We start from the raw sequence: 20830 nt of genomic DNA, 5'->3' as shown, positions 1-20830 counted from the left end.
CCATGATCAATCCCACAGCTAGAGTGTGGTGTAAGGGTAAGAGTACTAGAGGTCTCAGGCTCTGATTCTGATATTGCATTTTACTTGCTGTGTGACTTGAAGTGATTCATATAATCTCTCTGGTCTTGGGTTTGTCATCTATAAAACAGAAGTTGCTCTAGGTGATCTGTCCTCAAACTATCCTCCCAAAATACTAGTGTTCTAGAGCTGGACCAAGGTATTCTTTCATTTGAATAAAAATAAAGGATACATTTTGTTTAATTTTAAATTTTTAATCCTACAAAATTTTGTTAACCCTTTGTTGCTATTGCTGTCAATCATTTTAGGCAGCACTAGGATGTGACAAATGAACAAATAGCAAAAAAACTGGTAGATAATTTGGGAATACTTAATTTTCCTTAATTATAGTGACTTTGGATGTGATTTTTTTTTTTTTTTTTTTTTTTTTTTGAGACAGAGTCTCACTTTGTTGCCCAGGCTAGAGTGAGTCCCGTGGTGTCAGCCTGGCTCACAGCAACCTCAATCTCCGGGGCTCAGCGATCCTACTGCCTCAGCCTCCCGAGTAGCTGGGACTACAGGCATGCGCCACCATGCCCGGCTAATTTTTTATATATATATTTTTAGTTGGTCAATTAATTTATTTCTATTTTTGGTAGAGACGGGGTCTCGCTCAGGCTGGTTTCGAACTCCTGACCTTGAGCAATCTGCCCGCCTCGGCCTCCCAAAGTGCTAGGATTACAGGCGTGAGCCACTACGCCCGGCTGGATGTGATTTTTATACAGCTCATTAATGGAGTCATTTATACTGGATCATAACACAGTTCAAGTGTTCTTAGTTTATGGGATGAGAAGCAGTGTAGAACAGCAGCTAAGCACGTGGGCTTGGCAGCCAGATGCCCAGGGTTGCATTGCAACTCTGCCGCTTGTTAGCTCTGTGACCTTGGGCAAGTCCCTTGACCTCTTTCTTTCTTTCTTAGTCCATCACCTATAAAGTGGAGATATAATGTACCTACTTCATAGGTTACTGTGAGCATTAAGTGAATCAATACATGTGAAGTACTTAGAACATGCCTGGTACATAATAAGGACTATACAAATATTAGCTATTATTATTTTGTGCTATAAACACATGTATTAGTATTTCATGGTGCTCTGATGTCAGGGGCCCTGTCATCTGAACATATTTGAGAACCATGTGCCTGAAATTTCTCTTCTAGTTTTGAAATTAGGTCTATTATTCTGTGCTGTAGAATTAGATTTCTCATAATCTTTCTTTTCCCCTTTTTATAACTCAGGACCTTAATGAAGGTGTGTTTTCTCTATGTATAGACTAAAATAGCTTTTTTTCTGTTACCAAGTGGAATCTAATGTTAAATATGAGTTTAGAAGGGTGCCCTTTCTGTTGCTTGACATAAAGGTGTTTTGTGTTAAGTACATTAGTTACAGCTGTTATTTATTAAATACCTAATATTTTTAGGTTCTTTATCCTTATAGATGAAGAAACTGGAGCTCAGAGAGATTAAACAAATTGCCAGAAGCTGTAAGTGGCAGATCCACGATTTTAAGCTAGGCTGTCTGACTCCAAAGCCTGCTCTGATGTAAGTATGTGCCAATCCACATTCTTAGTCCAGTGGCTGTCATGTTTATGGTAACTCGTTTAAAGCAAGCCCAAGCATCACTCCTTTAAGTGGAGACGAATTTCTATATAAGTATTCCTTAAGAATGCTCTGTTTATGCATGGGTCAGCAAAAGTCACCATATAGCTGGTATATACTCAATGAAAGAAAGGTGGAAGATTAAATTTTAAAAAATAAGTAATTGCTTGTACATCAAGCCAAGGAGTCTCAGGGCCCAGCCACTCCTTGTTTGCCCTAGTCCTGCAGGAGGAGGTTTGCGGTAGGAGAGAATGCCCAGCAGCTGGCAAGTCCCTGGCACTTGGTATCTAAGCCCACGCAGCTTTTCGTGATCGCGCTGCTGGGCTGGCTGCTGTGTCTCCATATTGCGGTGTTGATGGATGCAGGTATGTGCAGCAAGAGCTCCAGGTAATGTCAGGAAGAGAACAACAGAAAAGTCCTGCCTCCACCTCCCCTTGTGTGGCGCCCAGCCCCTTCTGTCTGGGCTGCTTCTGGGCCCATCCACAGCTCAACTGGGACTCAGCCTCCTCCATTTTCGTTGTCACAGTTTTTATGTTCATTTTGCAGGCCCATCAATCTCCCTGTAACTTCCTTCTGTGGCGTGTCTAGTGTTGGATTTCAGGGAGGAAGCCAGCAGTTTATGCTAGTTAGTTAGTTCATAATGCGCCAGAAAAAGTTTATCTGTAAGTGCACTGTCTGGAATGTGGTACATTTCTTTCCATATCAATAATGATGTGTCTGACATATAGAATGCCAGGCCAGTGCAGAAGCCTCTGTTGATTCTTAATGTTTCTGAGGTTAATAATAATGTACCAATAGTCCTATGGAACTTAACCACTATGTTCACATGTTAAAGTGAAATTGTATTTATAGTTGAGCCTGGGATCCCAGGTACTCTTCTACCTTTGAAGACAGATCTGGGCCTCCTCTTCCACCTCTGCCTGCAGGTGATGAAGACAGGCACTTCCAAGTTTGAAGTCCTGGGGGGCTCTGGAGTAATCTGGAATAGCAGCCTTAGCTGAGAAGGGCCCAGAGACATTGGGAGCGAGGCTGGTAGATGGTGAGAGGGTAGGGCTGTGGGGTGAGCAGCAAGATTGGAACTCAGGCCTCCTGGGAGGGTAGGCAGCAGTGGAGGCTGGCACTCTAGGATGCTGTGTTATCTGCCCAGCCTTAGTGCTGAACTAGCTGGAAGAGTAGGGGTTTATCTTTCCTTCTTACTTCCCCTAACTCTTCATTACTGTTAGTCTTACCATGCAGGGGTCCTGTGGGGTGAGCTGGGAGGTGGGTGTCATCTCTCCCATTACGTTGTGAATTCCATAGGATCAGGGTTTTTGTTCACCTTTTATCCCCAGTGCTTGCCATGGACTAAAAAATGTGTTTGATGTTTACCAAGCATTAACAAAATTGCTGCCATTTCTTGAATGTTCATTATGCCATGTGATGACAAATGTTGCCATGTTTTATTGAATCTAAGATGTTGATGGTAAGATACATAATTATTCTATATATCAGTAAGAGAAAACAACCCTGCCAATTAAATTCTGACATGGGTGCTTTTTGTCACTTAGAATTTTTATTATATACCTATTGAAAGAGCTTTTAGATTTATTTAGATGTTGATTTTTGTCATGTTGCTCTCATGCATACATAAAAGCAAAATAGATTGATTAAAGTATTCCGAAGATTTCTTCACTTTAAGAGCCTGATGCTTCAAAATCTCTTTTGACTTAGAGTTCTTGATGTTGGTAGTTTTCCACATAGTATAGTTCTCTGTGCCATCAAGAGTGTTGGTAGTATGGCATTTCTTAAATGAGGTCACACACCACTGTCTCCAAGAATCTCCTCTTGCTATATTTAAGCACTTACTATATGCTTAGCGTCTACTATCTGTTCTGCAAGGTTTTTTTTTTTTGAAAGAGACAGGTTCTCACTTTGTCACCCAGGCTGCTAGAGTGCAGTGGTGTGATCATAGCTCACAGCAACCTTGAACTACTGGGCTCAAGTGATCCTTTCACCTCAGTCTCCTGAGTAGCTGGAACAGAAGGCATGTGCCACCATGCCTGGCTAATTTTGAAATTTGTTGTAGAAACAGGGTCTCCCCCAGCTGGTCTTGAATTCCTAGCCTCATGCAATCCCCTACCTTGGGCTTCCAAAGTGCTGAGATTGTAGGTGTGAGCCACTGCACTCAGCCCTCTTTCTGTAAGTTTTGATCCTGGTGTTTTCTTACTCTGTCTGTGGCAGGCCATTCTTTTCCGTGAAGCTCAGTAATAACAGCACATCATGCGGCTTCATCCATGTGGACTGTCTAAAAGACCTCTGAGGGCCATGGTTGGTACGGTCATTTTCCCAGTGGTGGATATTTGCTTCTCTTATAAAAGTTATGCTCCACTGCTGTTTCCATGCCTTTCAGTTTTAATACTGAATTATAGTGTAATCTTTTGAAGACATTTGCAATGGCAATTAGGCTCAGTATGTCAACAGTGCAGATATTCAGTTGAAGTGAGGTCATGCATGAGTAGGCAGTGGCCCTCGGTCCTGACTGCCACCTAGATGGGAGTGACTGCAAGATGCCACTGGTTATAAAATAGATCCTTACTTCAGAAAAGTTAAAATGTGAGGAAAAAGTACATTGTCAACTTGATGAAGTATGTAACAGATCATTAATTTTTTTTTTTTTTTTTTTTTTTTAGATAGAGTCTTACTCTGTTGGCCTGGGCTAGAGTACTGTGGCATCAGTACAGCTCACAGCAACCTCAACCTCCTGGGCTCAAGTTATTCTCCTGCCTCAGCCTCCCAAGTAACTGGGACTACAAGTGCTTGCCACCACGCCCAGCTAAGTTTTTCTATTTTTAGTAGAGACCGGGGTCTTGCTCTTGCTCAGGCTGGTCTTGAACTCCTGACATCAAGCAGTCCTCCTGCCTTGGCTTCCCAGAGTGCTAGGATTACAGGTGTGAGCTCCCATGCCTGGTCCAGATCATTAATTTGTACAATAACTATGCAGGGCAGATAATTTGGATTTTCAAATGAGGATACTGAGGACAAGAGTGTGTGGTTTACTAACGTTGCCACCACCAAGTACAGGGTAGATTTGAGAGCTCAGAACTCAGATTTGTCTTATTCTAAAGCTCATACTTTCCACTATACAACACTGTTGAGGAAAAAAACAACTAGATTAGAAGCTTCAAGAAGGCAGGGATCGGCCGGGTGCGGTGGCTCACGCCTGTAATCCTAGCACTCTGGGAGGCCGAGGCGGGCAGATCGCTCGAGGTCAGGAGTTCGAAACCAGCCTGAGCAAGAGTGAGACCCCGTCTCTACTATAATTAGAAAGAAATTAATTGGCCAACTAATATATAGAGGAAAAAATTAGCCGGGCATGGTGGCGCATGCCTGTAGTCCCAGCTACTTGGGAAGCTGGGGCAGGAGGATTGCTTGAGCCCAGGAGTTTGAGGTTGCTATGAGCTAGGCTGACGCCACGGCACTCACTCTAGCCTGGACAACAAAGCGAGACTCTGTCTCAAAAAAAAAAAAAAAGGCAGGGATCACTTTTTCCTTTTTTTGATACACTGATGTTTCTTAAGGACCTAGATCGGTGCCTGGCATGTAGAAAAGTACTCAATAAATACTAGTTGAATAAAGTCGGTCATTAGAGAGAAGATAGAACTGGAAGCATGTCGTTCTGTTCCTAGAAATGAAGTCGCTAACTCTTTTTGGACAAGGGGAAGAGGAGGGAAGGTGGGTGGCTCTTCCATTCTCTCAAGTCTATGGAAGAGGCAAGAAGGCGAGGCATGGAGGGAAGTCTATCCCTCGTTACCAGAGCCTGTTGCATCTGCTGGCTGGACAGCGCTGATATGGCTCCTAGGGTTTTTCCTCCTGTCTCCTAAAAATCAAGACCATCAGGGCTCTATAAATTGTGCAGGTAAAAAGAAAATTAATAAAAAAGGAAAATAAATATGACAGCCATTTCTATAAAGGAGGTTTGTATACAGGGCATATATTGATAAATTGTTAGGTTTTTAAAGAATATGAGATGTTTTGAAAATTCTGAAGCTCTGTATAGCTTGTCTGTAAAACATGGAAATTGCTATATTTGAGCACTTACTATATGCTAGGCTTTTTACCTAGCATTGCCATTTAACCCACATTAGAGCTTGGAAGGTGATTGTTATCTCCATTTTACATATGATACTGTTAAATCTCAGAAAATTTAAGCAATTTGGCCAAGATGATTTAACCAGTAAGTGGTGGAGCCTGTCTGGGAGCCAGGATGTTTAATTCAGACCCTGTGGGTTTTCTATTTTACTCCTCTGCTTCTCATCTGAGTTTAAGGCTAGAGAAGACTTCAGAAACCATTTTATACATTTCATTTACAGTTTAAGACACTGATATCCAGAGGATTTAAAGTGACTTGCTTAGGCCGGGCGCTGTGGCTCACGCCTGTAATCCTAGCTCTTGGGAGGCCGAGGCGGGCGGATTGCTCAAGGTCAGGAGTTCGAAACCAGCCTGAGCAAGAGCGAGACCCCGTCTCTACTATAAATAGAAAGAAATTAATTGGCCAACCGATATATATATATAAAAAAATTAGCCGGGCATGGTGGCGCATGCCTGTAGTCCCAGCTACCCGGGAGGCTGAGGCAGAAGGATCACTCGAGCCCAGGAGTTTGAGGTTGTTGTGAGCTAGGCTGACGCCACGGCACTCACTCTAGCCTGGGCAACAAAGCGAGACTCTGTCTCAAATAAAAAAAAAAAAAAATAAAAAAAAAAAATAAAGTGACTTGCTTAGATAGTAGTAGAGTAATGCTTTGAATTCAATTTTCCTGAACAATTTATTAAACAGTAAATAATTGCAGAATGTCTTACTGATGCTTTAAATAGTTTCATAGTTATAGAATCTCAACAAGTATTATAGCCATATCTTAAAGAATAATAATTTCTAACAGGGCATCCTGTATCACTGTTTTGGATTCCAGGCACTTTTTGAATTCAAATGTTTTCACTGTCTTGCGCTTCTTTATTTGTTAACGATATTTGAAATTTATTGGGAATTGCCATTGTGGGCAGTAATGCACATCCTTATTGCTAAATTTTATTGATATACTTTCCTGTGTGTGGATTAACTGTTCCATTTTTGCCTCTCATCTGCTAAGTACTTATTTCCTCCCCCTACCCTTTATTCTTATCTTATGTAGTTTACTGGTATTTTATATCATGTAATGTCTACTTCATTATTCTGGTAAGATTAGAAAACAAATATTTCAGTCTGGAATAATTGTCCTGTCCCTTCCTGTTTCTGCTTACTTTCACCTCTTCATCTTTTAAATTGCACCTTTTCCAAGAAGTCACCCCTGAACATCCCATTCAGATCAGTTGTCCTCTCTTCTGTCCCCATTGCACACCATGATTCTTTAAACCACTCAACAAAAGTTAGCGAGGACCTGCCACATGCCCATGGTCAACAAAACACATTCCTTGATCTTCAGAAACTTAGAGTTGAGCTGGGGAGGCAGACAAGTAAGCAGAAAAATGTAATCTGATTGGATACCTTTTTTTCAAAGTGATTGTTTATTATGTAACAGGTGTTGTGCTAAGTACCTCACATGCATTATTTCATGTCATTCTCTCAATAACCTTATGATCTCCGTTTTATAGAGAAGGAAAAGAGGTTTGGAGAACGTCTGTAATTTACCTGAGGTCAGTTAAGTCTCAGAGCTGCTTCCCAAATCCAAGTCCAGAGCCCAAGCTCTTCACCACTGTGCCTCTTCTTCTAACTGCTGCCCCTCTGTGTCTCAGAGCACTTGTGCCTCTGTGTCCAGTGCCCTCAGACACTAGGCGCAGCAGGTGAGCACTAGCTTTGGAGTTCAGAAACTAATAATGACTTCATTTTCACCCAGCCACTTTAACTGCTTTAGTATCTTCTCTCAGAGATGCCAAAAAAATGCAAGATGCTAACATATAAAATGCAAGATACATTGTAAGTAATGTATGTCCAAAGTTACTTATCACAGTGTCCCATATTATAGCAAAAGATTGGAAATAACTTAAGTGTTTATCAGTGCAAGACTGATTAAATAAATTGTGATGTATTCATACAATGAAGTTTTACAGCTGTGAAGAATGAGGAATGTCCATACCGATATGCAACACTATAAAAGGTATGATGTTACATGGGATGAAACAAAGTGTAGAAGAAAAGCTACCTTGTATGGAATCTACAGTATCCTTCTGTTTGTGGTTGGAGAGGGAGAGAATTTATGTGCATAAAATATCTTTGGAAGAAAAGACAAGAAATTGATAATGTAAGTTGCTTCTGAAGAGTGGCTAGAGGATTCCAGGTAGGGAGACTGTCTACTGTACACCTTTATGTGTCTTTTGAAATTTGAGTTAACTGCATTTACTACCTATTAAAAAAGATATAAATAACATTAAAATAGGCCAGGCATGGTGGCTAATGCCTGTAATCCTAACACTCTGGGAGGCCAAGGCGGGTGGATTGCTCAAGGTCAGGAGTATGAGACCAGCCTGAGCAAGAGTGAAACCCTGTCTCTACTAAAAAAATAGAAAGAAATTAATTGGCCAACTAAAAATATATAGAAAAATTTAGTCAGGCATGGCGGCAGGTGCATGCCTGTAGTCCCAGCTACTTGGGAGGCTGAGGCAGAAGGATTGCTTGAGCCCAGGAGTTTGAGGTTGCTGTGAGCTAGGCTGACGCCACAGCACTCTAGCCCAGGCAACACAGTGAGACTCTGTCTTAAAACAAAACAAAACAAAATAAACCCCCCCAAACATTAAAATAAGTGAAATGGAAAGCACCTTCTTAGAAATAAAAACAAAGACAAAAGGGTATCCTGGGCTGTGAATGATTTGTGAGGGCACAAGCCCATACCTGCCTGGTCCCTGCAACATTCTAGTGCCTAGCATAGTATACACTTGAGCATTTGTACAATTAATGATCCAAGTTGGGTGGGGGACCACTTCAAATTCCTCTATAGGAAGGACACAACATATCTTTTGTGGTATTCATGCTAAAAATACATATCCTGAATCTCACCATGAGGAACATCAGACAAACTTAAATTGAGGAACGTTCTGAAAAGTAAGTGGCCTGTGCCTTTCAAAAATGTCAAGATCACAGCAGACCAAGAAAGAACGGGGAACCATTTGGGATTGAAGGAGACTGAAGGGTGTGACAATTGAACATGCTGTGTGTGACACCAGATTGCATCCCATGCCAGGAGAAAACAATGTTGTTTCTTTGGTTATAAAGGACATTAATTAGACAGTTGACAACATTCAACTAAGGTCTATGAGTTAGGTAATAGTACTGTTTCAATATTTGTCTTCCTGATTTTGATACTAGTACTGTCATTATAAGAAAATGTTCTTGTTTTTGGGAATGAGGCACTTAAGAATTTAGGGGTAAAGGGGCATTGTCTCTGCAACTTACTGTCAAATGGTTCAGGTGAAATAGAGAGAGAGAGAAGGAAGAGAAAGAATAATAAAGTACACATGGTAAAATGTTAACATTTGGGGAATCTGAATGAAGAAATACAGGAATTCTTTGTACTATTTTTGCAACTTTTCTATCTGAAATTATTTGCAAATGAAAAACTTAAAAAAAAAAAAGCTTCCTGCATGGAACATGCTGTTTTTGTTTTTTTAAGTGGGGTCTTGCTATGTTGCCCAGGCTGGATTCGAACTCCTGGGCTTAAGCAATCCTGGTGACTCAGCTTCCCAAGTAGCTAGGACTACAGGTGTGTGCCACCATGCCTGGATCTGATTTTGTAATTACTGAACCTTTTATGTCCTTTTGTACAATTTTTTTAGTTTTCTTCATATAGATCTTTATTTTATTGGTGACATTCCTAGGTTTCTTAATATTTTTGTTTCTTTAAATAATTGCTTTGTTGAGACCTTAAATATCTTTTTATATATACTTAAATAGTATACTGTTCTCTAAAGAAGATATGCTTTAAAAAAAAATTTTTTTTTGTTAGGGTATGATTTAAATATGGTAAAATTCACATGTTTTAATTCAATAGTTTGATGACTTTTTACCCATGTGTTCCCCATGTAACCACTACCCCAATCCAGATATAAGATATAGGATATTCCTATTTCTCCAGAAAGTTCCCTCATGCCCCTTTCTTTATACATGCACCTGTTGGTGGACATGAGCATTGTTTCAAGCACCCTCTGAATGGGGATAAGAAGAGGAGGGTGTATGCAGGGTGAGCATGTGTGTGTATGGGTGGGGTGAGGATGACAGTGCTGGGTTGAAGCAGGAACAGGCACCTCAGTGGCTCAGAAGGTGGATGTGGCCATTCTGTACTCCAGAGTTAGGTGTAGACATTCAATGTACTTGCTTTCTCTTTCTTTCTTCTTTGGGCCTTATGGTTCAGAGCTTGGAGCATGTGTGGTCTAAGAGTGTGTTTCTCAGCTTATTTCCATTGGTAACGGAGAAAATTCTGGCTGGATCTTGGCCAGTGGTCTTTCTCATCTTGACTGTAGTGGTGTTCTGGCCAGTCCTACCTCTTCTTGTGTATGTGTACTACTTTAATGGGAGGTCGAGAGAGGGTATATCAGGTGTGGCTGCTGCCCTGTTAATGCAGCAAATCCCAAGTGACCTTTAAAATATCAACATTTTATCATCATCAAAAGAGACGATTACCTTAAAAAGCCTATTTTGGAAATGAATAAGGATTTGAGATGTAGATTTTATGCATGTTGATGTTTAGTAAGGCTTTTAATTTGGTCACTAATCTCTCCTGTACTGACCAAATGGGAAATAAACTCTGAATTTGCATTCACCAAATTGTGGCCCAGAAAATTCAGCTCCCTCTGCTAGGCATTTTTTCCTCATTTTGTGGCTTTTATTATTTTGCTGTTCATTTTGAGTAAAGGTTGTATAGGAAGTCAGTGTCTACAAGGAAAGAACTAGGGCTGTGCAGCAATCATACTTGAGTATGAACCCATGACTTATCTGCATTTAACATCTGGGAAACTCATTCTCCTCAGGAGAACAAAGATTACCTTTTTAATGAGGATTACATTATATACACACGTATACACACACACACATATACAAATATATTTACAAAATCAATAATATGTGAGATATATATGTATATATATATATGCATATACCCCTGGTGAGCAAGCATGCAATACATTTTATTATTTTACAAATAATTTCTTCATTTTTACCTTTTTTTGTCCAGGTACATTGCCTTTAATGAGACTTTTTCTTTTTTCTTTTGATGGTTGAAACTATGATCTATTAAAATGTATTCATCCACTTAAAATCTTGGTTCCTTTTCTGTCTTTTCTCAGGCACGCTGCAGAGAGACCTTTTTGTCCTTCATGAGCACACGTGTGGTAGACAGATGACTGTCCTCTACCCCATGCTGCCGTAGGCGCCCCAGACTTGGAGCTGGCCTGTAGGGAAAAGATGGATTCCAAAGATGAAAGCTCACATGTGTGGCCGACGTCTGCAGAGCATGAACAGAATACTGCACAGGTGAAGAGTGGTCTTTTCCAGCCTAGTATTGATAGCAGTTTTTCAACTGGACACAGTTTGCTGACAGCAAAGAAATAACAGCTGCTAGACAGTCATGAATAGTTGGTGGGAGGTGACATGAGAGCTTGTATACAAGGAGTGAGGAATGTTTCAGCACCTTGAATGCCCCATTGACACAGTTCACTATGAGTTAGAAGAGTTAAAGTACCACCTATAGGCTTCTTCCTCCTTGTCTTACCATCTTAATCTTTTTCACTACCCTGCTTTATTTTATGTCATTGGTGCTGAAAACCTCAAATTGTAATTTGTTTCTTTTGTTATCTAGTATAGGGTTTTGATTTTTTGTTCGTAATGAAGTACAAGGTATGTCTATCAAGTGAGTGGCCTTCTCTTTCCTTTGTAAATTCACAATGTAGACCTTTGAGTGAGGTCCCATTATGAGTCACCAGCTTTGGAGGTTAGTCACTTACCCAAATGCTGCTGTCATTGATGATCTCTGCCTTTCAAATTGCTACCAGAACTAGCCATATGTTATTTTGGCTGTTCTTAGTGAAGGCAGATCTCTGCAATTCTGGTATGAATTTGAATTTTGGGATGAGCCAGCAGTCATATGGAGCCATGTTTTATATCCGACCAAGGTATAAAGCTTAAATTTTAAACATAATAAATATGCAATTTTTATCTGATTTTTCATAAAATGACATAACCATAGTACTATTATCAAAACCAGTAAGTTATAACTCTGAAACATTTAAATATGCAAATTTTATTTAATTTAAGCAATATAATAAATATTACAATAAATAAAATTGGTCAGCTGGTATGATTTAAAAGTCTCACTCTAATTACTTAAAAAACAAAGAGTTTCAGAGATGTTTTCAGCAGAGTAATTGAGAATTCTATTTTGTTTCTCCTGGAAACCATTTTGAAGCTACTTTCATGCAGCTGCATGTTTGGGTGTATTTTGTTTATAAGCAAAAATGTAGACCATTAAAAAGCAAAACAAAAGTAAATCTGGTTGTGACACTGCATGACCAGGGTCCCTATCTGTGGGTAGCCAGCCAGGGTCAGGAGCCCCACTGTACCCTTTCTTCTTAGTTGTTTCTGCTCTGCTCCCAGCCAGGAATTCTGATCTAGCAGAATCTGAGGGATGAAAACTCATAGTGGAAAACCTTAGCTTGTCTTTTGGGGAAATGTGTTTTCCTTTTTTAAGCACCAAAACTAGGCCAAGGCTTTGATGTTAATGAACAAATCTAAAGTCACAGAATTATTTTACAGCAATTAAAAGTGCTCATATGTGTGATGAACCTAATTTTTCCAATATATAACTTAATTTTCATGGACAAATCAAATTTATATAGAAGCCAGACTCATCATTTAGTATAAAGGTAGAAGTTTATTGTATTTCTGTGGTCCTTGATTACATTTGTTCTTCTAGGTTTCTTTCTGGGGATCAAATTAGTTTATATGATCTTTGGGATCTACTATTCCCAGAAAACTGACATGAAAAAGTTAGGTCCAAAGCCTAGTCAGTATAAGAGTAAGGATTCCAAGCTAAGAGTGCCTGACTTTGATATCAGCACATAAATTATTTCTTTCCCAAATATGTACTTTGGCCATCTGCTTCCATATCTTCCATATCAGGTATCAGGCCATGTGCTAAGCTCAAGCCTTCAAGAATCAGTCCTCCAGGGCCAGGCTTGGTGGCTCACACTTGTAATCCTAGCACTTTGGGAGGCAGGAAGATTGCTTGAGCCCAAGAGTTCCAGATCATCTCTACAAAAAATACAAAAATTAGCTGGGAGCAGTAGCACACGTCTGTAGTCCCAACTACTTGGGAGGCTGAGGGAGGAGGATCACTTGAGCCCAGGAGTTCAAGGTTGCAATGAGCTATGATGAGGCCACTGGACTCCCTCCTGGGTGACAAAGGGAGACCCTGTCTCAAAACAACAACAACAAAACAGTCCTCCAAAGCTGACCATTCAGAAAGTGTTTTATAAAACATAGTTTCTGCTTTAGTTCTATAGGTCTTGGGAGTTAGAAAATTATTTACCCTGGTGACAGCTGAAATAGTTGTTTAGAACCCCTTAAAAGGACTTTATCAGGCTGGGCTCAGTGGCTCACGCCTGTAATCCTAGCACTCTGGGAGGCAGAGGCAAGTGGATTGCTCAAGGTCAGGAGTTCAAAACCAGCCTGAGCAAGAGCGAGACCCCGTCTCTAATATAAATATAAAGAAATTAATTGGCCAACTAAACATATATATATGTAAAAAAAAAAAATAGCCGGGTATGGGGGTGCATGCCTGTAGTCCCAGCTACTCGGGAGGCTGAGGCAGGATTGCTTGAGCCCAGGAGTTTGAGGTTGCTGTGAGCTAAGCTGACCTCACGGCACTCTAGCCTGGGCAACAAAAAGTGGGACTGTCTCAAAAAAAAAGAAAAGGGCTTAGAATTTTCTGTTTCTTTACCTGCCTGGCAAGGAAGAATTCTATTAATAATATTATATTCATTGGTTCAGCAAGGATTTACTGATATGCCTCTAGTATGTCCTTTGTCTTTGAAAGAACTTGTAGGAAAGAAAGTGACATTTTAATGTGTCTACTGAAAGGCACTATTAGTTATAAAATAGAATTTTTATGATGTGTTGAAAGCAACTGACTTTTGAGTCTTGACATATTTTTTACCATCACAGAATAATTTGTATTTTGTGCTTTGGTAATGTCAAGCAGGAATCTTTGGTCTCTTTTACAGGATCAATTAACCACCCTCTTATGACTCCCTGAAAGAGTTATCTGCGTTGGACATTGGAGGCAAAGGGGAATTTAAGCCAGTTGCCTAACATTAAGCAGTAAATCAGTGACAAGGTCCTTAGATCCTGTATCCTAGTCCCTAACTCAGTGTTGATGAAGGTATATCAATCCCCATTTTTCTTTCATAGGGATATTTTAGAAATGCAAGTGTGCTGGTTGGTCACTTTCCTTAGTGAGTTTGGTTTTGTTCTACATACTTGCCTGCTTCTTGCCCCAGGTGCACTTTGTTCCCGATGCCGGAACTGTGGCTCAGATCGTCTATACCGACGACCAGGTTCGCCCACCCCAGCAGGTGGTATACACGGCAGATGGTGCCTCCTACACTTCAGTGGATGGTCCGGAGCACACGCTGGTGTACATCCATCCTGTGGAAGCTGCGCAGGCATGTGAAGGACCATTTGTTTATAATTAGTTAATTAATTAATTCGCCATTTACTTATGTTTACTCTGCCCATCCTTGTGCTAGGTGCTGATGATGCAGAAGATATGCAGATAAGATTTGTGCTTTCAAAGAACTTATAACCACCTTGGCAGAGGAAGATATGTTTTATTTATTGAAATTTAATGTAATAAGGAGTTAGAACATTGGGCTCATGTCAGTTCTTCTTCCTTGTGATCGTTGACTAGGTTATAAATTTGTTACTTTTGCTAAGTATCCAGAACCAGGCCAAAATGGCATTTAGTTCCATGTAGCTTAATCAAAGGTAGCTCAATGAGAACATACAGTTATTCAGTTAAATGTGTAAGAAAGAGTCCTGCTAGCTCATTAAGTACTATTTATTAATAACTTACCGATTTGTAGGGCTATAACAGAAGGTAAGGTGTTTGCTGGTAAAAGCTGTACAGCTATAGCTGCTTTCATTGCTTTGCCAGTGACTTGGAGTGTTAGTTTCCAAAGGTGTGACACAAATATCCCCCAATGTATGAATGTTAGTTTCCATTGTTAGTGCTGTACAGTGTATAAAGTGTATTTAAATATATGTTTTTAAAAACTAAATTTCATACTTTGAAGTAGAATCCTGGTAATAAAAATTTTCCCTTATTCAATATTTAATCAGATGCTCAAATCACTCCTAAAAACCTATATAAAGATGAAATCACCAAATACTTAGATGGCACTTTTGGAATGCCTCTGCTTAGTTTTAGTCCTCTGCCTAAATTAAAATAAGATCATATAGTTTCTGTAAAGAATGTTTGTGCCCAACTTTTAGTTTATTATGATGTTACCAAATGTCTGAATTATGATAATTTTTTAATCTTAAACCTAAGAAATCCAACTTTGGCTGAAATTTTTTTTTTTTTTGCCAACTAGTTCTGGGATATGAAAATCTTGTTTATAATCATTTGGAATCAAAAGTTAACCATAGTTTGTATTCCCATAGATTTGCTAAAGGCCTGGACAAATTAAAACTTTTAAAAGCTTTAGAAGAAAGAATAGTTTTCTGACTTAGAGATATAACCCATGGTGGCTTGGCTATAATAATTTTATAGATTTTTCTTCTCCAGTTAACTTTACTGCTTCATGACCCAATGTATTGTGTGTTTATAATGATTAGAGGTATTTTTTTTAAATTATGACTTTACTGACTTTATCCAAAAACGAACTTATGAAGTGTTTAATTTATTTTCCTTCTATTTCCCTACTGATTATAAGTGTGCATTTGTATTGGAAGGTGTTGTAATCCTTGTGTACATAATACTCTTCTGTGTGCCTGCATGTCTCTATCCATTTTCATTTAATCACAGGTCTATTCCTGTGAGCAGTGTTAAGTGTGTACCTATGTACCCTCATTCATGTCATGTCTTTTTTGTTTCTGTGACATGCCGTTTTAATTAGCTGTGATGTTCAACCTCGAGAGAGGCTTTGCTTAAGAGTAAAATCATGAAGTATGTTAGCCGTTAAGGATGGTCAGCTTACACAATCACTTTGGAGCCATCTGAATGAAAGGCTTTGGCTAAATGTAAGATTACTATCCTTATCTTCTTTATTAATGAAGGGTTATTACTAGCTATAATGGGAATTAACTCTCCCAAGAATTGGTGCTTAGTAATTTTTTCTGCGTAGGTATGCTGTCTAAAGATCTGTTGATAATTTTTTTTTTTTTTTTTTTTTTGGTCTAGACTCTGTTTACAGACCCAGGCCAGGTAGCTTATGTCCAACAGGATGCTACAGCTCAGCAGGTAACGAATCACCTTTTTGCCATTTTGTTGTTTGGAGATGACACTGTGATTGTTACTATTCCCTGGAATGTCCCCGTCCCTCTGCACTGTGCCATCGTGCCATCGTGCCATCTCTGGATGTTTATTTCTTATATACTAAGAGTATTCTACAGCTCCTTTAACAAAAGCAAAGAAAAACATAATATAATGCTAACATATGCCAATCAGTATACACTGGAATAGCCTGGTAATAGAAAGTGATTTGTCAGGGAAATTTAAAAAATAAGCATATAAGTAGGATTTTGGTCCAAGTTCCAAAGAATAATCATTAATCTTAAAAGTATCCTTTTTTTTGAAATTTGGAAATGTTTTTATACTTGTTCTATTTTAAATATTGAAAGAAATTCCTGTTTACATATAAATTTGGTGGCAACTTTTCTCATTCTAGCTTCCAAAAGGTTGAATTTCTTCTTAGTTTTCTTTGAAAACATTCCTTTCCCTTTACCCCATACCCCCATGTCTTATCTTGTCTTATCTTTTTTTTTTGAGACAGAGCCTTACTCTGTCTTCCAGGCTGCAGTAATGTGATTATAGCTCACTGCAGTCTCCAACTCTGGGCTCAAGTGATCCTCCTGGGACTGTAGGTGTGCACCACCACACCTGGCTAATTTTTTAAAATTTTTTGTAGAGATGGGGTCTTGCCATGTTACGTATGCTGGTCTCAAACTCCTGGGCTCAAGCGATCCTCCTGCCTTGGCCTCCCAAAGTGCTAGGATTGTGGACATGAGCTACCATGACTGGCCCCTTTACCTCCATTTCTAATATATCCCACTGGGCCTTGAGGGACTTCTTCCTTATTTTTCCACAAGGGTGTGAAAGTGAAAAGAAGATACAGAAGCTCAACATTGTCTATTTTACTTACAGGGAATACGAATTCAAATAGGTTTATTTTATTGTCAGCTAGTATTTATCTGTATTACTGAGTGCCATAAATGGTTAATGATTAAATTGTCATTAGGAAGCACTTTCTTTTTTTTAGTTTTTAGTAGACGATTTGTATACTTCCATTTTAAAATTTGAAAAATGACCAGTAGTTGTGTCAAAATCATCTATTAAATGTAGAGAGGGTTTTTAGGAGCCTTTGTTATATAAACTGGGATTGAATTCATTCCTGACTGGCAATAACTACAGTGTTGTGGGGTCTATGAACTTCAAGAATTATTATTTTATTTTAATAATTTTTGGTAACAATTAGATATATTTTTGACCAAAACCAACCTCAATTTTCTGAATATTTATTGATTCCAATCAAGCAGGCAATGGATTATTATAATACATTTACATATATTATAGGATATACTTCTATTTATATTCTCTATCATTTTACATGTAGGTTATTTCCCCTTTTTTTGCTACTATAAAAAAGCACTATCATGGATATCATGTAAGATTAATTATTTCTTTAGGATAAATTTCTCAAAGAGAAATGGTAGAGACAAAAGATATTCATAAGTTATTTATAAGTTATTTATAAGTTATTTATAAGATATTTATAAGTTATTTAAGAACAAATTTTTTGTGTGTGAAAATGAAAAACGATACAAATATAAAAGTCAAACATGTTAAATAAGAACCCAGAATCCTAAATTTGAATTGGAATATCAATATGAACTTATGATATATTCTCTCTCTCTTTTTTTTTTTTTTTTTTTTTTTTTTTTTTTTTTTGAGACAGAGTCTCGCTTTGTTGCCCAGGCTAGAGTGAGTGCCGTGGCGTCCTAGCTCACAGCAACCTCAAACTCCTGGGCTCGAGTGATCCTTCTGCCTCAGCCTCCCGGGTAGCTGGGACTACAGGCATGCGCCACCATGCCCGGCTAATTTTTTTATATATATATCAGTTGGCCAATTAATTTCTTTCTATTTATAGTAGAGACGGGGTCTCGCTCTTGCTCAGGCTGGTTTTGAACTCCTGACCTTGAGCAATCCGCCCGCCTCGGCCTCCCAAGAGCTAGGATTACAGGCGTGAGCCACAGCGCCCGGCCTTCTCTCTCTTTTTTAATGTAGATAATGATGAGTTTAATTTGACTAGAAAAAAAAAAGCATTTCTTTAAGACACAAAAATGAAATAGAACTGCCAGGAGACATATTCTCTCTTAACAAACATGTTTTCTAGTTCTGGCTGCTGAAGAGGTTTAGCTACATTGATCAGTCCAGTACCAGCAGGCATCCCCTGATGCCTGACATGGTCTTCAAATACAGCTCTCCAGTGAATGGAATCAGGGCTCCTTGGAGAAGTGGCTGATTCTGATTCAGGGGCAGGGAATGTACAAGATGAGCTTGGAGCATCTTGTCTTCTCAGAGTGCAAGGGAGCTCTCAAGAACTTCTGTTTTGTCATCCCATGGGAAGATCACAAGACGACACCTGAAGAGGCCAAAATGGAACAATTTGACCTGTAGAAAAAGGATATCTACAATAGTCTGAAGTACTTAAATATATTTAAAGTCTAAAAGTTTATACTGGTATTAGAAGAAATAACTCATTGGTCACTTTTTGAGCATGCTAGTATTTACCACATTTTGTTCTGAAAACTGGAAAATAAAGGGACAAGATCCTGCCTTTCTCGTTGAAGCTACTCAGGTAACCACTTACTTGATGAGGGAAATTTCTTTATCGAAGCATTGCAAGTAATAAATAAAGAGGGAATGATTGATTTAGAATATCACCGTTTTGCATCCCCTAACGAAATCCGGCTCTAGGCAGTGATCAGCAGCAGCAGCCTGAAACAGTCAGGCAAAAGGTGATGAGGAACTTTATAATGGATGGATCAGAGTGGTAGCAACTTAACCCTATGACCATTCTTAATGTGACTACAACAGAGGAAGCCTTTCATTACATGCCTCCTGGCATCGTGTACTTCCTGCCGCATTATGCTGCATGTAAAAGTATTCTTCCCAAAAAGTTGAACCAGAATCTGATTGAGTCTCTAGATTCAACTACCAGCTTATAAAAAGCATGGCAGACAAAATGGGACACAAGAACACAATTGGCAAAATCCAGCCTGTGGAAGAACAAATGGCCTGGTTTCTTTCACAAATAAATTGCAAGGGAAAAGAAGTCTCCTTTATCTATTAAAGGAGACTTCAGGGACAGATCAGTCAGATGCAATCTGTGGACTTTGTGTGGATCCTGATTTGAACAAACCAAATTTATGAGACAATTGGGGAAATGATAACACTAACTGGATGTCTGGATATTTGATTATATTATAAAATAGTTTTTAGGTATGATATAAAAAGTTTTTAGGTATGATAATATATGAAATATAAAAGTCACTTTCTTTTAGAGATATACACTGAACTATTTATAGATGAAAATGTATAATATCTAGGTTTTACTTCTAGTAAAATAATCTAGTGAGGGAGAAAGTGAGTGGGAGATTAGTTCAAATAAGATTGGCTATGGGAGCCGGGCGTTGTGGCTCACGCCTATAATCCTAGCACTCTGGGAGGCCGAGGCAGGAGGATCATTTGAGCTCAGGAGTTCGAGACCAGCCTGAGCAAGAGCGAGACCCCATCTCTACTAAAAATAGAAAGAAATTCATTGGCCTACTAAAAATATATAGAAAAAATTAGCCGGGCATGGTGGCGCATGCCTGTAGTCCCAGCTACTCAGGAGGCTGAGGCAGACAGATCGCTTAAAGCCGGTAGTTGGAGGTTGCTGTGAGCTAGGCTGATGCCATAGCACTCTAGCCTGGGCAACAGAGTGAGACTGTCTCAAAAAAAAAAAAAAAAGATTGGCTATGGGTTAATAATTGTTGAGCTGAGTGATGGGTACATGAGGTTTATTATACTATTCTCCCTATTTGATATATGTTTAAATTTGTCCTTATAAATGGGAAAATTATTTTGATAATTGACTTTCTAAATGCTTTTCAGATATTGAAAAAGTTTATATTCCCATCAACAATATAATATTAATATATGAGAATGCCCATTTCCACACATTCTTGCCACATTGGGGATTTGCATTCTTTTCATATTTTGCCAATCTGATAGGCAAAATTTTGTTTTAATATTAACACGTAATTTTAATTAAAGGTTTCATTGCCATTTGCACCTCAGAGGGCCCTTCATCTTTTCCAATCTCTAGGAACAATCTGCTTGTTGCATGTTTTGTACAAAGGGAAAGGTATACTCAGCTCCATGAACCCTGACATTACAAGCAGTGTAAACTATTGGCTTAGCATCTTTCTTCATTGCAGTTTCCTTTCAACCAGTTTTTATTTCTGGCTGTAACACCTCAGCGGCTGTTAGTTTATTCAGTGACCTGGATAAATTTTGGATAGGAAATTAGAGTGAGGGCTTAACGCAGACGATGGTTGCTTTGTCTTTCTTTTCTTCTTCTTTTTTTTTTTATTTTAAAGCAAAACCGTTCCTATTTTCAATTGTTTTTAGTGGTCGCAAAATTTGTTAGAAGCCTTTGTCATGCATGTATTTCTGTGTCCTTAAGAAAGATATCAGTGGTCTGCAGAAAGAGAGGCATAGTCTCTTCTTTGTTTTTGAAAATGAACATGTGTGACTCCCCACACGCTGAGAAGAAAACATGCTGCACTGACAATTGGCCTCAGTAGGAATCCAGAAGCATTCTGTTGTGTTTGCTGCTGCCCAGTGTAGTTTCATATTTCACTTCTCAGATAAATTGTATACTGAAATGCAT

General features: G+C 39.0%; 1 protein-coding gene across 3 annotated transcripts in view; it reads left to right on the top strand.

Annotated features, from left to right (window-relative positions):
* Window positions 1–20830, top strand: part of PRDM10 (PR/SET domain 10) — a 101620-nt gene that overhangs the window by 33009 nt on the left and 47781 nt on the right. For 2 of the 3 annotated variants that reach the window (XM_076002651.1, XM_076002649.1), the window contains exons 2-4: window positions 10961–11147; window positions 14171–14335; window positions 16075–16134. In XM_076002651.1, the coding sequence (XP_075858766.1) occupies window positions 11079–11147; window positions 14171–14335; window positions 16075–16134 (294 nt within the window). In that variant the 5' untranslated portion in view covers window positions 10961–11078. Of the gene's footprint in view, window positions 1–503; window positions 1598–10960; window positions 11148–14170; window positions 14336–16074; window positions 16135–20830 lie in introns of those variants that run through there. The other variant, XM_076002650.1, reaches the window with a different exon arrangement.

This window comes from Microcebus murinus, chromosome 4, assembly GCF_040939455.1.
Source record: "Microcebus murinus isolate Inina chromosome 4, M.murinus_Inina_mat1.0, whole genome shotgun sequence".
In the NCBI taxonomy this organism is placed as follows: Eukaryota; Metazoa; Chordata; class Mammalia; order Primates; family Cheirogaleidae; genus Microcebus; species Microcebus murinus.
The sequence above is the reverse complement of the archived record's forward strand: the minus strand, read 5'-3'. Positions and strand labels throughout refer to the sequence as shown.